This window comes from Lepidochelys kempii, chromosome 2 (genome assembly GCF_965140265.1).
Source record: "Lepidochelys kempii isolate rLepKem1 chromosome 2, rLepKem1.hap2, whole genome shotgun sequence".
NCBI classification, from domain to species: domain Eukaryota; kingdom Metazoa; phylum Chordata; order Testudines; family Cheloniidae; genus Lepidochelys; species Lepidochelys kempii.
This window is the reverse complement of record NC_133257.1, coordinates 196,390,854-196,404,941: the sequence shown is the minus strand read 5'-3', so window position 1 is coordinate 196,404,941 and position 14,088 is coordinate 196,390,854. Positions and strand designations below refer to the sequence as shown.

The 14,088-nt window shown below is 40.9% G+C and overlaps 1 protein-coding gene across 9 annotated transcripts in view; it reads left to right on the top strand.

Moving 5' to 3' along the window:
* The window catches only part of RBMS3 (RNA binding motif single stranded interacting protein 3), a 919,857-nt gene that overhangs the window by 592,850 nt on the left and 312,919 nt on the right, over positions 1-14,088 (top strand). For all 9 annotated transcript variants that reach the window (XM_073333380.1, XM_073333379.1, XM_073333377.1 and 6 more), the window contains one exon: positions 2,648-2,739. In XM_073333380.1, the coding sequence (XP_073189481.1) occupies positions 2,648-2,739 (92 nt within the window). The remainder of the gene's footprint in view (positions 1-2,647; positions 2,740-14,088) is intronic.

The following is a 14,088-nucleotide window of genomic DNA, read 5'->3' as shown; positions in this document are numbered from 1 at the left end:
TCTACGGCGCTCCAGCGGCAAAGCCGCAGCACTGTAGCTGGGCTGCTGTAGTGCTTGTAATGTAGACATACCCTACATTTTAACAGCCAACATAAGTGGTGAGAAGGACATTAACATGTCTGCTGTTATGCTGCATAGTATTGCAAACTCTTGTAAGGATGGTTGAATGCTGAAGCAGCCTGTGAACATGGCTTGTAGGTGCTCTTTGGGTTGCTTTCCAGCCTTGCAGTGATTTTGCCCTGATGTTCTGTGCGGGGTGGAGGGATTTTGAGAGGTGAAGATAAGAGGAGGATTTGGAATGAGAATTAACTGGAGGGAAGGAACAATAACAACTTCATAATTATACTAACATCATTAATGAAAGTATATGTAATGAACAACTGGCTCTGGCCAAAGGCATACGTTTTTGCCTCATTGACTTTAATGGGAGGATAGAGTTCTATAACCACTCTCAGGTATTTTGTGGCCATTAGAATAAGTGTATAGAAGCTCTGTTCACACAATTAAACCTAGTGGACTGACCTCAGTCTTTATTTATTGATTGACTACATTACATATACCTGCTATCTGTAGTGTGTTCTGTCAAAACATCCCAAACCTAGAGATGCTAATATAAATTTACTGGTAGAACTAAATCATATACAGACACACTTTTCTATATAACATTGTGCAGAAAGTCTTATTAAAAATCACTTACCTTGCACGTATGAATCCTGCAATATAAACCTACTGTAAATCTCCAGTTCTGCCAATGCCATGCCCAGTTTTTACAGTGTCAACATCTAAAAGATAGTTTTAGTATTTCCCCCCTGCACAAAGACATGAACATATCGAGATAGAGAGCAAGAATCAATCTTCTAGCAATAACAAGTACTCCACCTCCTAAAAATAGGTTGGTTCCCATACTCATTCCAGGCCATCCCAATACCCAAACTGTCTAAGCTTTCATGGTGGTATCTGGCTTCCTGGTGGGCTTCAGGGTCCATTGGCAGCTTTAGAGTCAAGTCAGGGTGACTTGTATTGTGAGACTGTGAAGTTACATCTGTTCTTGTCTCCTCCCAGGAACCATTCTCCTTTTCCTCTCCTTGACTTTGAGTATGTGCACTTGTATCACCCCATGAACAAAGGCTTTGTGGAAATCCAAGGAAGACCCCTGTGTCTTCATGTAGCAGGCTTTCTTAGTGAGTTAGTAATACAAACTCCACAGCTACTTTGCAGAGCATTTTTGAGAGCACTGTGAAGCGCGCTGCTGTGTGTAACAAGTTCATTGCAGCATAACATGCTGAGTGAGAGGGAAGAGGAACCCGAGGGGAGAAAATTAAATAGTTAATTAAAAACAAAAACGAAAGTGATTCTTTGCCCTTCTTCATGGCGGTGCTGCGGAGCATACTGTCACAATGCACAGTTGGTCCAAAAGCTTCCCTAGATGTGTACTGATGTTCTAAATCAAAAAGAAAAGGTACAAAGATTAGGAAAAAAAACAGAACAGAGAGCTTCAGGAATGGAGGACGTTATTAAAACAATGCCTCAAAATCCTTCTTTAGTTTCTTAGTATATATATTTTTAGTAACTATCTTGGCTGTTTTTGTTTCATTTTAAAGCTTAAAACTTGGCAAATCAGATTTTAGCCTGGGAGAAACTTTGGGTGATAGATTCTTTTTACTAGGACTAACCATTGCCTAAAGTGAGGCATGCACATCAAAAGAGTCTTCAGGCCCTTTGGGTGGTGAGGTGTTCACAGTCCTTTTGGAGGATTGGGCTGGAGAAAGGGTCACACATTAACAGGGTAAAGGCTGACCCAAAAGAAATAAAAAAACCTGATACACCAGGAAAGCAACATATTTGTGCTGCCTACTGTATTGTGCTTATTGACCTGGTAAATGGAGATGATGGCAGAGGAGCCGTTATGCTATTAACATGCTAGTGCTAATATTATTAAAGTTTACAGACAATTCGGTTTCAGCCTCCAGGGACGTGAGCTATGGTTGCAGACTCTCTCCAAGAAGCACATATCTGTGTTGTAACCTCTTAGCAAGATGTGGGCTGGAATATTTTCAAAGGACTCTAAGGGAGTTAGGAGCCATGGGGCAGATTTTTAAAAGTATTGGGAGCTTTTGTAAATCTCCCAAGGCACCTATATGCACCTCTAGGCACGTCAATATCTGAATGTAAAAGTCTGTAATTCAATAGGAGTTGGATGCTTAACACTCTCTTATGTTTCTTTGAAAATCCCAGCCCTGGTCACCAAAGAAGAAAGGATTGCCAGGGGGGTGGGGGTGGGACAGAGGGGAAGCGAGGGAAGGGTAATAATAGGAAGTGTATTGTACAAACCATCTGACTAATTTGATAAACCAAGCTACTGAAAATAACTGGGCTGTAAAGCAGACATTTTAAAAGTGAAAGATTATCTCCCCATGTCTAGCCTCGCTGAACTGGGTGCTCAGAGAGCTCCCTGAAGCAGTCCTTGATAGAGAACTAGCCATTTCTTTAAGTACCGTTGATTTAAGGGAAGTGAAGATGAAAGGAATACAGACGTGGCGGCTGCTGAGTGTCAGGAGAGCAGTCGGTTAGAAGAACCTGAGAAGAGTTTGACAAAAAATGGGAGGTTGTTTATAGCTATTAACAAAGACTTCTGTGTTTTTTTTAGGCTATGGTTTTGTAGATTTTGACAGTCCAGCAGCAGCACAGAAAGCGGTAGCATCTCTTAAAGCAAATGGCGTTCAGGCCCAGATGGCAAAGGTAAGAGCAAGTTTTTTGTTTCTACTTTCCTTCCCTGTGTTGTGATGGTGTTATTCAGTCTGTGTAGTGAAAATTCTGAAGGCTTTCTTTCTTTCTTTTTCTTTCTTTCTTTCTTTCTTGCTCTCTCGCATCTGGCAGGAATCTGGCTTATATATTTCAATGCTTATTTGTCTCTTGGCCCCATTGGCTTATTTGTCTGTTGGCTCATGGTGTTCTTGAGAACTGTGTTCTGTATGGAAGTTATTTTGTGATGTTCTATATAGTCTGTTGCATTCCCTTAAGAACTTTATAAGCAAACAGAGTTTGAGTTCTATAGCAATCAGGAAGATGCCTTAATCTGTGGTGCACTGGGTAATTGCCTATTAATGTGCCTTGGAATACTCTTCATTTAATAGCCTAGTGAGTCTGTTTGGAGGAGTGAAATGACTGAATTTAATGAAAGTTTGTTGCAGCTGTATTTCTTTAAAGAAGTCTGTCCACCTGGTTCAGTTCCACTGACATAATTTTATAATGATTGTATCTGGAGGTCACTGGATTATGTTTTTCAGAGGTTTTGTGAGATTCACTTTAGAAATCTCCCAGCAATTTGCTTGCGTTAAGACCAAATTAGATGGGAACATGCAATTGGATGAAATACCGCCTTTGGTGAATTGTCCTACATCAGCATGAAGGGGGGTTGTTGCGGGGAATTTGTGGTTTAGCCATTCTGTATGTGTAATAATTTAGTAATAATAATAGTAAATGCACTAGTTTGCTAGTCTCCTCAATGCACCTAACCCATTATTCCTACTCTTCCTTATTACTGCTGGTCCACCTTTCCCGATTAGTTGTCTCATCTACCATGAAGGTGGCTCGCAGAATCCTAAAAAATTAATCTCCACCTGTAAATTTGAATATTCCCCTTAAGGAATTCTGGTGGATTAAAACTAGGGTTGCCACCTTTCTAATTGCAGGTAATCAGGCCCCCAGTCCTCTACCCATTGCCCTGCCTCTTCTGCAATGCCCCGCCCCTTCTCTGCCTCCTTCCTCAATGCCATGCCCCTACCTCACCCCCCTCGGTTGCTCCTCTGGCCCCCTACCTCTGTCACTTACTGGATTGTGTCCACCTCCCTCCCATCCCCCCCCCACAACCATTGTGCCTTAAAATAACTGTTGTAAGCTTCCTTGTTGTCCTCTTTAATAGAGTCCCACAATGCAAATTACACAGTTTTATTGGCTCTTAGGTTTTACTGGCGTATTGTAATAAAAATATTTGCTTCAAATAGGGAAAAATGGCAAAATGAGGCATCTGAATGCGTACTGCGGATCCTGGGATTTTATTTCCCTGATACACTGTGTTTCCTTGTTAAAATATAGGAAATCTGAGACATTTGTTGACCTCTGAAAAAGAAACCAAAGGCAGGAGATATGTTCTGTGGTAAAGGTTGATCCTGAATAGCTGTTTCTGGGGGATAATCCATAATGTATATGTATCTGGTGATTTGAGGCAGTAGCAATCAAGTTCCATAACGAGGAGCAATAGCAGAATTCTTGTGCTGGAAAATAGCAAAGGGGGAGGCATTCTTAAAATGCAGATGCTCATGTCAGTGCTGTACAATATTAAATTTCTTTAGACTATGTTGCAAAGCCAAGGGATTTGAGGTGGCAGCATTGCACCAAAGGCCGAGATTTGTACTCTGGAATATCTGTGGCTGGAGTGGTGTTTTTCTCTTTCCTGGTTTTGTGAAGACTGCTACATACCTTTTTGCGTGTATTGGGCTTATTGTATTTTTAATAGTTAGCCAAGGTGCCTAGAGTCCTGGAATAGTCTTTTTAAATATTTTGTGTAAGTCAAAGTCAATATACAGCGGAATGTTTCTCCCACTAGAAAAAAATCAGCATATTTAGAAAACTGGGGTTCAAAGGAAAGTCAGCTGACTTCATACAAAATAGTACATCATACAATAGAACCTCAAAGTTACGAACACCAGAGTTACAAAATGACCAGCCAACCATACACCTCGTTTGGAACCAGAAGTACGGAATCAGGCAGCAGCAGAGACCAAAAAAAAAAGGAGCAAATACAGTACAGTACTGTGTTAAATGTAAATACTAAAAAAATGGAGGGAAAGTTTAAAAAAAAAAAAGATTTGATGAGGTAAGGAAACTGTTTCTGTGCTTGTTTCAGTTAAATTAAGATGGTTAAAGCAGCATTTTTCTTCTGCATAGTAAAGTTGCGAAGCTGTGTTAAGTCAGTGTTCAATTGTAAACTTTTGAAAGAACCACCGTAACGTTTTGTTCAGAGTTCCGGACATTTCAGAGTTACGAACCACCTCCGTTCCCGAGGTGTTCGTAACTCTGAGGTTCCACTGTATTACTGAAAAATCAGCAGCCTGGGAAAGGAAACCTGCCTGGAGAAGCATGCGAGGGCTTACAGAGGTTGGAAGCCAATTTGCATGACAGACTGTGAAAGAGAATATTATCTGCCCATCTTTGGGACAGGAAGAAGTTGGAACAAAGATGCAAGAGAAGAATGTAACCTCCAGTAATGGAGACTGGAAGGCAGGAAGCCTGGCTTTGACCTTCAGCGAACAGTGGACATTGACCCCCAAATGATACCAAAATAAATAAATAAAATGTCAAAGAAATTATCAAAACCTTTTGTGTGCGATATTTATTCATCCGTATGCCAAATGCAGTATAGAAGTGGGGTGAAACTCGCCCCTATGGAGAGGGCCAGCACCTGGCTGCTCCACCACTTAGGTCCTATCTACTCCCTATTTTGAAGGCGTAAATGGGACTTAAGTAAGGAGTGCCTATGCTGTCCCTCTATAGGGGTGAATTTCGCTCACAGTGAATAAACGTACATTGAAACTTCGAGTATCGCACATATTATTTATCTCCTACTGGAGATAAATCTGACTCAGTGTCAAGACTGTGAAAGAAGTTCTCTATAGTTTTTCTGAGGGAAATCCAGAAAAATCTTATTTGGAAAACAAAATGCAGTTTCCTGGGGATTGAGTCATCTGTATCAGTTCAGTCAAATATGACAATTATTCATCCTATTGATGTATAAACAGAGCCACCTCCCTGGTTTTGACCATTAGTTTGCTATGACTTCTAGCATTTGGATGCCTCTTTGGCTGATTTTGTTTCACTGAAACATGTCAAACACTAATTAATTGATGTTTAATGTTCTCTCACTATTGGAAAACGTGTTCTGTCAAGACTAACGCAGTAAGGCGCCTTTTCTACATTATGTTTCTAATGAAGGAATTAATGTTGTTAAACCTGTTTTTACTTCTAAGTTGTGTTCTCTCTTGGTAAAATCCACCCTGTTGTAGAGGGGTCAGGCAGGGGCACTCTACACAGCCTCTGTGCTATGGAGGGGATTGCACTAAGAAAGGGGCCAATATTGTATCCACTGGATTTCATCTGGAAGCACAGTGCTGCAGTCCAGTGAAACATAGAAATCCTCCAAAGAGCATAGGATGGACTTCTTCTTTATCAAGGGTCCGGTCCGGAATATTAAGTACATTTGCCAAGTAAACATCTTTTACTAATGCTGCTACACCTAGTACAATGATGTAGTTTTTTTTATACTTAATTGGAGAAGTATTTTTTCTCCTCTGTTTTCCTTTATGTACATTTTGTACATTTAAAAAAAATCCATGTTTGCTCTCAGTGCATACTGTAACGGGTTTGGTCACAGACCCACCCTTGGGACTGTCACCTGATGTGCTGAGATTAACTCTGAGCCTGTTTTCCCTGCCAGCTTGGGACTCCAGAACCCTGTCTTGTTGAGCCAGACATGCTAGCCTGCTGCAACACAGACCCAGGGTCTAGGCCATGCCCCCAAAGCTGCAGGCTTTAAGTGAAAACAGCTCTGCAGGTTTCCTGCCTCTTGCACCCAGACACCCAGCTCCGAATGGGATCCAAACCCCAAATAAATCTGTTTTACTCTGTATAAAGCTTATAAACTCATAGATTGTCTGCCCTCTATAACACTGATAAAGAGATATGCACAGCTGTTTGCTCCCCCAGGTATTAATCACTTATTCTGGGTCCATTAATAAACAAAAGTGATTTTATTAAGTATAAAAAGTAGGATTTAAGTGGTTTCAAGTAATAACAGACAGAACAAAGTAAGTCACCAAAGGAAAATAAAGCAAAAACACGCAAGTCTAAGCCTAATATATTAAGGAACAGATTACAGGTAATATCACACCCTAGTTCTAATAAGCTTCTTTCACAGACTAGACTCCTTTCTAGTCTGGGCCCAATCATTTCCCCTGGTACAGTCCTTGTTAGTTCTAGCAGACACCTTAGGTGGAAAGCAGGAGCTTTCTCATGACTGGCAGCCCTCTCTGTCCTGCTCCACCCCCTTTTATAGCTTTGGCACATGGCAGGAATCTTTTGTGTTTCTAGGTTCCCACACCTCCTTCTAAATGGAAAAATACCATATGTAAGATCGATTTCATTATCAGGTGACATGGTCACATGTCCCTGTGAGACCTCATTCCGCATTACCCATGGGCTGGCCCACACGTACACAGGAAGGCTTGTAGGAAAATAAACCATTTACAACCAATTGTCCTAGTCAGTGGGAGCCATCAAGATTCTAAACCACCATTAATGGTCCACATTTTGCATAATTACACTAGGACCTCAGAGTTATACTTCATATTTCTAGCTTCAGATACAAGCATGGTACATGCATACAAATAGGATGAACAAACTGAGTAGATGATAAGCTTTGTAATGATACCTTACAAGAGACATTTTGCATAAAGCATATTTCAGTTACATCATATTCACATTCATAAGCATATTTTCAGAAAGCATATGAAGTGCAACATCACACATAAATATCAGCAAATATACAGTAGTTGAAGAAATGCTTAGAGAGTGGCCTATGTGCCTGGAACATATAAAACCAAGGAACATGCTATGAGAAGTCTAGTGAAATGATTCTCAAACTGAAATCATGATTGAGACTCCAATACCGTATAGAACCTACATTCTGTTCATTTCTTCTGAAGCACCTGACATTGGCCACTGTCGGAATACCAGACCGTGGGCTAGATGGACCATTGGTCTGACTCAGCATGGCCGTTCTTATGTACACAGACAGATACTTATACATGCATAGAGTTGGTGGAATTCCATTGCAGTTGTAAGAGAGGATTGGCACCTGGATCTATACCTACACCAAAAATCAGCCAAAGGGATAACTCTCTTTGGAATTAGCAAAGTTTTAAAATATTGTTTTTTGAGAGATTCAATCTGCCTCTCTCTGTAGGATAGGATGATTATTACCACTACATAAATCTAATAATCATGTTTAATCTAATAAAGTAAACTAGCCATTAATTTGCACATCAGTAACAGTGCTAAATAGACCTCTCCATCTGCAGAGATGTCAAGAAACTTTCATAGTGTGACAGGGAAATTTCAAAAGATGAGAGGACTTACCTTCATGATATCACTCCCTTCCCACAATTCTGCAGAAGCTGGAGATGTTGAGGCCAGGGTATTACCACTGTCGGCACTGCGAGAGATGTAGGAGCTTGGCTTGCCCAACTGGAGGGCACCATGTAGAGACGAGAGCCTGCGTGGAGATTCAGAGCCTTTGCAGATCTGTTGGTTTCAGGGATTGACCAAACTCTCCCAAGGGACCAGGAAAAATGAAATTCTGCAAAGAAAATCTTACAGAATTTCTGTGTCTTGTGGGGGGTTACAGTATGTGTTCCTGGTCCGGATGTGGATCGGACACCAATTAAGTCTATTAGCTGACTTCCTTCCTATAGCTCTCCTCTTCTTTTGTGAATTCATCTTTCTGTCATTTCTCTTTCTAATCTGACATGCACCTGCTCTGAAGCAGCATTATCTCTGTGCACTATGTGCTGTGATATATATATATACTCATCTCTACATTTGTACGTAGCTAAAGCTTTTTAATTCTCTGTTTTATTGTGTAAAAAGTTTAATAGACCTATTATACCGTTGTTTCTTTTTAAATGTAGCATAGCACATGAATGGACCATCTGATATTCAGAATCCAACAAGTGGTTGCTTCATTTTATTAGGTTTCAGAGTAACAGCCGTGTTAGTCTGTATTCGCAAAAAGAAAAGGAGTACTTGTGGCACCTTAGAGACTAACCAATTTATTTGAGCATAAGCTTTCGTGAGCTAGAGCTCACTTCATCGGATGCATACTGTGGAAAGTATAGAAGATCTTTTTATACACACAAAGCATGAAAAAATGGGTGTTTACCACTACAAAAGGTTTTCTCTCCCCCCACCCCACTCTCCTGCTGGTAATAGCTTATCTAAAGTGATCACTCTCCTTACAATGTGTATGATAATCAAGGTGGGCCATTTCCAGCACAAATCCAGGGTTTAACAAGAACGTCTAAAGGAAGGAGGGAGGGGGTAGGAAAAAACAAGGGGAAATAGGTTACCTTGCATAATGACTTAGCCACTCCCAGTCTCTATTCAAGCCTAAGGTAATTGTATCCAATTTGCAAATGAATTCCAATTCAATGATTCCGATGAAGTGAGCTCTAGCTCACGAAAGCTTATGCTCAGATAAATTGGTTAGTCTCTAGAGTGCCACAAGTACTCCTTTTCTTTCATTTTATTAATGATTGAAATTTCTAGCCAAACAAACTCCTGCACATTGGTTCTCTTCATATTTGGAAAATATTTGAATATCAGCTATGTTGACTGTCAACTTTGCTTCTTTTTCCCGATATCAAAGCAGGATACTAAGGCTTAAACTTCAATGTCAAGCTTGATTTTAATCCCATTCTTTAATTATCTGAAAAAAATTTCAAGCAACATCTTCTATAAAGTTAAATATTTGGATTGGCTCCTGCAAAATGATTTTCATCACTTACTGCTAGGGCACTAACCAGTCACTCTCTGAAAACTCCAGTGTGTTCAGCAACATGGAAATAGCTAGGAACTCTGTTGTAATGAAGTTGGCTGCATTCCACAGCATTTCATGAACAACTCCACACATCCATATTCGGGTTGGTTCTCCACCAGTTGCCAAAGAAGTTTCACACTACAGGACACAAGTGTTCTGCAGTCAGGCAGTTCAATTTATCTTGCAAAAATGTTTACTATCTTACCCAGAACTTATGCACAGTATGTATCCAGCGCTGACCTGAATCAATAACAATTCCCAATTAAATTACAATGAAATATTATAGCTGCATTTCCTGCGAGAGGAAAGTGTGTGGTTCAGATTTATAAATTGAAGGGCTTGGGCTCTCCCTCCCATTTGCTGCTTGCTTTCTCATACTGACTCTACCAGGGCACAGCGTTCTTCAGCAACCATGAGCCCTGCTGTGGTGTCTTACCATTCAGTTGTTAGTACTCCCAGAGATTCAATCCTTTATCCTCTTCCCCATTTCCTTGTGTCCTGGGTTCGCATTAAACTGACCTTTCCTAGGCTAATGAGAAATCATAGCACTGATTTTTCTCCAAGACAGACACCACAGCCGGTCCTTAAGGACTGCTATTGAAAATTTTTTTCCATTCATTATTTCAAAGGGAACTATTGAGGAGGATAAGGACATTGCAGGGAAGCAAAATGTTTTCTTTCTCTCTGCCTTCATTACAAAGGATGGTAGGGAGATACTGTACCTACCCCAAAACTTAATGTTTTCTCAAGCTGAGACACTGTCAGAGGCTCAAATGAGGGAGATTCTGGAACAAATTGCTACCTTAAATATCAGCAAGTTACCAGGATCAGATGAGTTACCTACATTTCCTCTAGGAAATTAAGAATGAAGTAGTTGAGCCACCTTATTAAAAGCACCTGCTGTAATAGATATGGGACAACAGGGATACTGGATTACAGCAGAAGGATGACTGGTCTAGTCTGGAATGTTTTAGGTTCTTATCTGAGAGCTGTTGAGTAGCCAGTGTGAAATGAATTTGTGATCTTGTTCCTGTTCAGGGAGGAACCAGCCATCTCAGTAAACATTAATTGGAACTGTTCTTGACAGTAGAGTAGAAGAAATTAATTAATATGATATCAAAATGCTCTCTCACCCTTTGAGGTGTTTCTCCCACAAGCGCTCAGAGTAACATGGAGGGAAGCTTGTATTACCATTGCTTATGTTGTACCTGGATAGTGGATAATTAGGGATTTATGATGGGATTTTCAAAAGCACTTAGCATTGGCCTACATCTGTTCTCACAGAAGTGAATGGGAGTTTCACCATTGCCTAATGGGAATAGAATTGGGTTAATGGTGTGTCTTTGAGAATCCCGTCTTTAATCTCCAGGAATCTCAGTTCAACACTTTTCCAACTACTAAATTCACTTAAAAAACACCCCAACCTTACAGCACATACAACAGTTTTCCAACTTGTAATGTTCAGCCTCTTGCTATCGCTTCAAACACATTTTCCCACAGTCCTCTGTTTTTGATGTAAAGTGTTTAACTTGGTTTCTAGATTGACTTGATTTTTTCCATAATGTAACTTTGTCTAAGATTAAAACATTCCTCTGCTTTAGAAGATTGCAGTATAAGTGCTCAGTAAATATATCCCCCTCAACACTTTTCACCTGTGAATAGATAGCTCTTTGCAGAACAGATGCAGATTAGTGAAAGGTTTAGCTTACTACTGTTGCTGTGGCATGAAGTACATTTATGGGTTGGTTTATGTGTTCTGAACTTCAGCCAAACAGATTGGCACATTTTTCATAAATACACACTGTGCCTGATGCTCCTCCCACTTACACAAGTTTAGATCTGGGCTAACACTACTGAAATCAGTGGAGTTTCAGCAGTTTGAATCAGGCTCCCTGTCTTTAACACTCACAGATCTATGTATCTTGGAAATTTTTATGCACTCTTTGCAAACCCTTTACATTTGAAAACAGGAAATCTGAGTGCAGTAAATGAGTTAAACACGGGAGTCTGATTCCTTTTTTCCTCCATACTCAGGAAACTCCAAACGCCCTATGCAGGAGTTATCCAACCACAAATATGCAGCTTGGGAATTTGTTGCTCAAATGGAGAGAACTCTGTCGTAGATTCAGCAAGCAGACCTTACTCACCCCAGAAAACCAAGAATACCAAAAGAAAACTGCAAAAACGTGGTTTTGAAAAAAAAATTATTTTGGTGTGCAAGTGATAGGAAGCGTTTTCTTTAGTGCTATGTTGTTTTAGCACTTTAGTGGGGGCACTGATTTTGTTCTTGTGTAGCTCAGCACAAGGATGATGCTTCTGTAAGGGGAGAAAAAATCAGTCTATATAGCACGTTTGCTCAGTGTAATGTATGGCAATGACTCCTATGAATACTAGTGGAGGCTATGTGCATGCATTTAGAGGAAGGAATATACCACTTAGCCTGTGTTGGATAAGCAGATATGACAAGTTAATATGATTGATATAAAAACCAGGTTTTGCTTCAGATTTCTTTTCATTTAGAAACGTGGGGCCAGATTCAGATCTCTTGTAAATCTCAGTGGTGTTACTTTTGATTTGGTTTGAATCCCTAGGGTTGTAGCTCATTAAATCCACACAGGCGTATGCCTTCATGTAGACAGATGCACAAGTGCTCCACACAGACATTCTTCCATGCACGTATGCACCCCACACAAGCCTGCAAATTTTATCTTGACAAATACCCTGCTTTTGTTGTTTCCTTATTTTTAAAAATCTCTCAAACGACGTTTCAGTGGTTTGCCTATGATTTTAATAAGGATAGAATAGATGCAAGTTTGTTCACCAGTGAAATTACCATTGTTTATAATTGAAAAAACCTATATTTTCCCATAGCATACATTTATAAAATTAGACATTCATTGTGATACACGGCAACAAGCTGAGTCAAGATGGAAAATACCGTATATACTCGATCATAACCCAGTTCGTTTATAAGCCGACCTCCCCAAGATGGATAAGTAAAAATGGCAAATTTTTATGACCCATTCATAAGCTGACCCTATAATTCAGGGGTCTTTAGACTTTGGCTCCCGGCCCATCAGGATAAGCCACTGGCGGGCTGAGATGTTTACCTTGAGCGTCCGCAGGCACGGAAGTAAACCTAAGTAAACAAAATGTCCTGGCCTGCCAGCGGCTTACCCTGACCGGCCGGGACAGCAAATGGTGAGAAGATTTGGTGGGGGGGGAGAAGCTGGGGGTCAGGGGTGTAACCCCTGTGACCATCCCCTACATGACCTCACCCCTAACCCGGGACCTCCCCAAATGACCCTTCCCCATGTAACTCCTCCCCGCCCCACCCCTAGCCCGGGACCCCCACACTCTCCTCATCCCATCTCACCTTACCTGTGGGGTGGCTAGGGGAGGATGTCTCTGGCCTGGCTGGAGCTGCCGGCAGGCTGGGCGGTATGGCCACAGCCTTCCAGCCCCGGAGCTGCAGCTGCTTCGGAGGCTGCGGAGAGAGCAGCGTGGCCAGAAGCGGAGAGACTCTGGCTCTGCCTCTTCCCTCTGACTTTGCTGGCTATGCTGCCTCTCTTTGCCCCCTTTGTTGGGGGAGAGGAGCTGTGTCCCACCTCTTCCCCTCTCTATACACGTTCATAAGCCGACCCCCTTCTCTGATGCTTCCCTTTTTTATTTAAAAAATTCAGCTTATTAACGTGTATATATGGTAATTATCATTTCAGTCCCTGGCCATTCACTTTGGAGCACTGTATTCACAAAGTAGGTCAACATTCATAATTATAAAGGGCCAAATTGGAATCTCAGTGACATCAGTGTAACTTCACTGAAATGGAAAAGGGTGCACAAGTATAAGTGAGAATAATTTTTAACCAGGTAATATTTAAAAAAAATGTGTGTGTTTACTTATATTTAAGTTTGGGAATGGGTGAGTAATATATAGAAAACATGGCTAAGTCTGTTCCTAATATGGGAACGTGGTCTCCTACTCCCAAACACACACATTCTGTTTTTTTGTCACCACATATACCTTTATTCCTCAAAAAGAAAAGGAGTACTTGCAGCACCTTAGAGACTAACCAATTTATTTGAGCATAAGCTTTCGTGAGCTACAGCTCACTTCATCGGATGCATTCAGTGGAAAATACAGTGGGGTGATTTATATACACAGAGAACATGAAACAATGGGTGTTACCATACACACTGCAACAAGAGTGATCAGGTAAGGTGAGCTATTACAGCGGGCGGGTGGGGGGGAATTTTTATAGTGATAATCAAGATGGGCCATTTGCAGCAGTTGACAAGAACGTCTGAGGAACAGCGGGGGGGAGGAGGGGAATAAACATGGGGAAGTAGTTTTACTTTGTGTAATGACCCATCCACTCCCAGTCTTAATTCAAGCCTAAGTTAATTGTATCCAGTTTGCAAATTAATTCCAATTC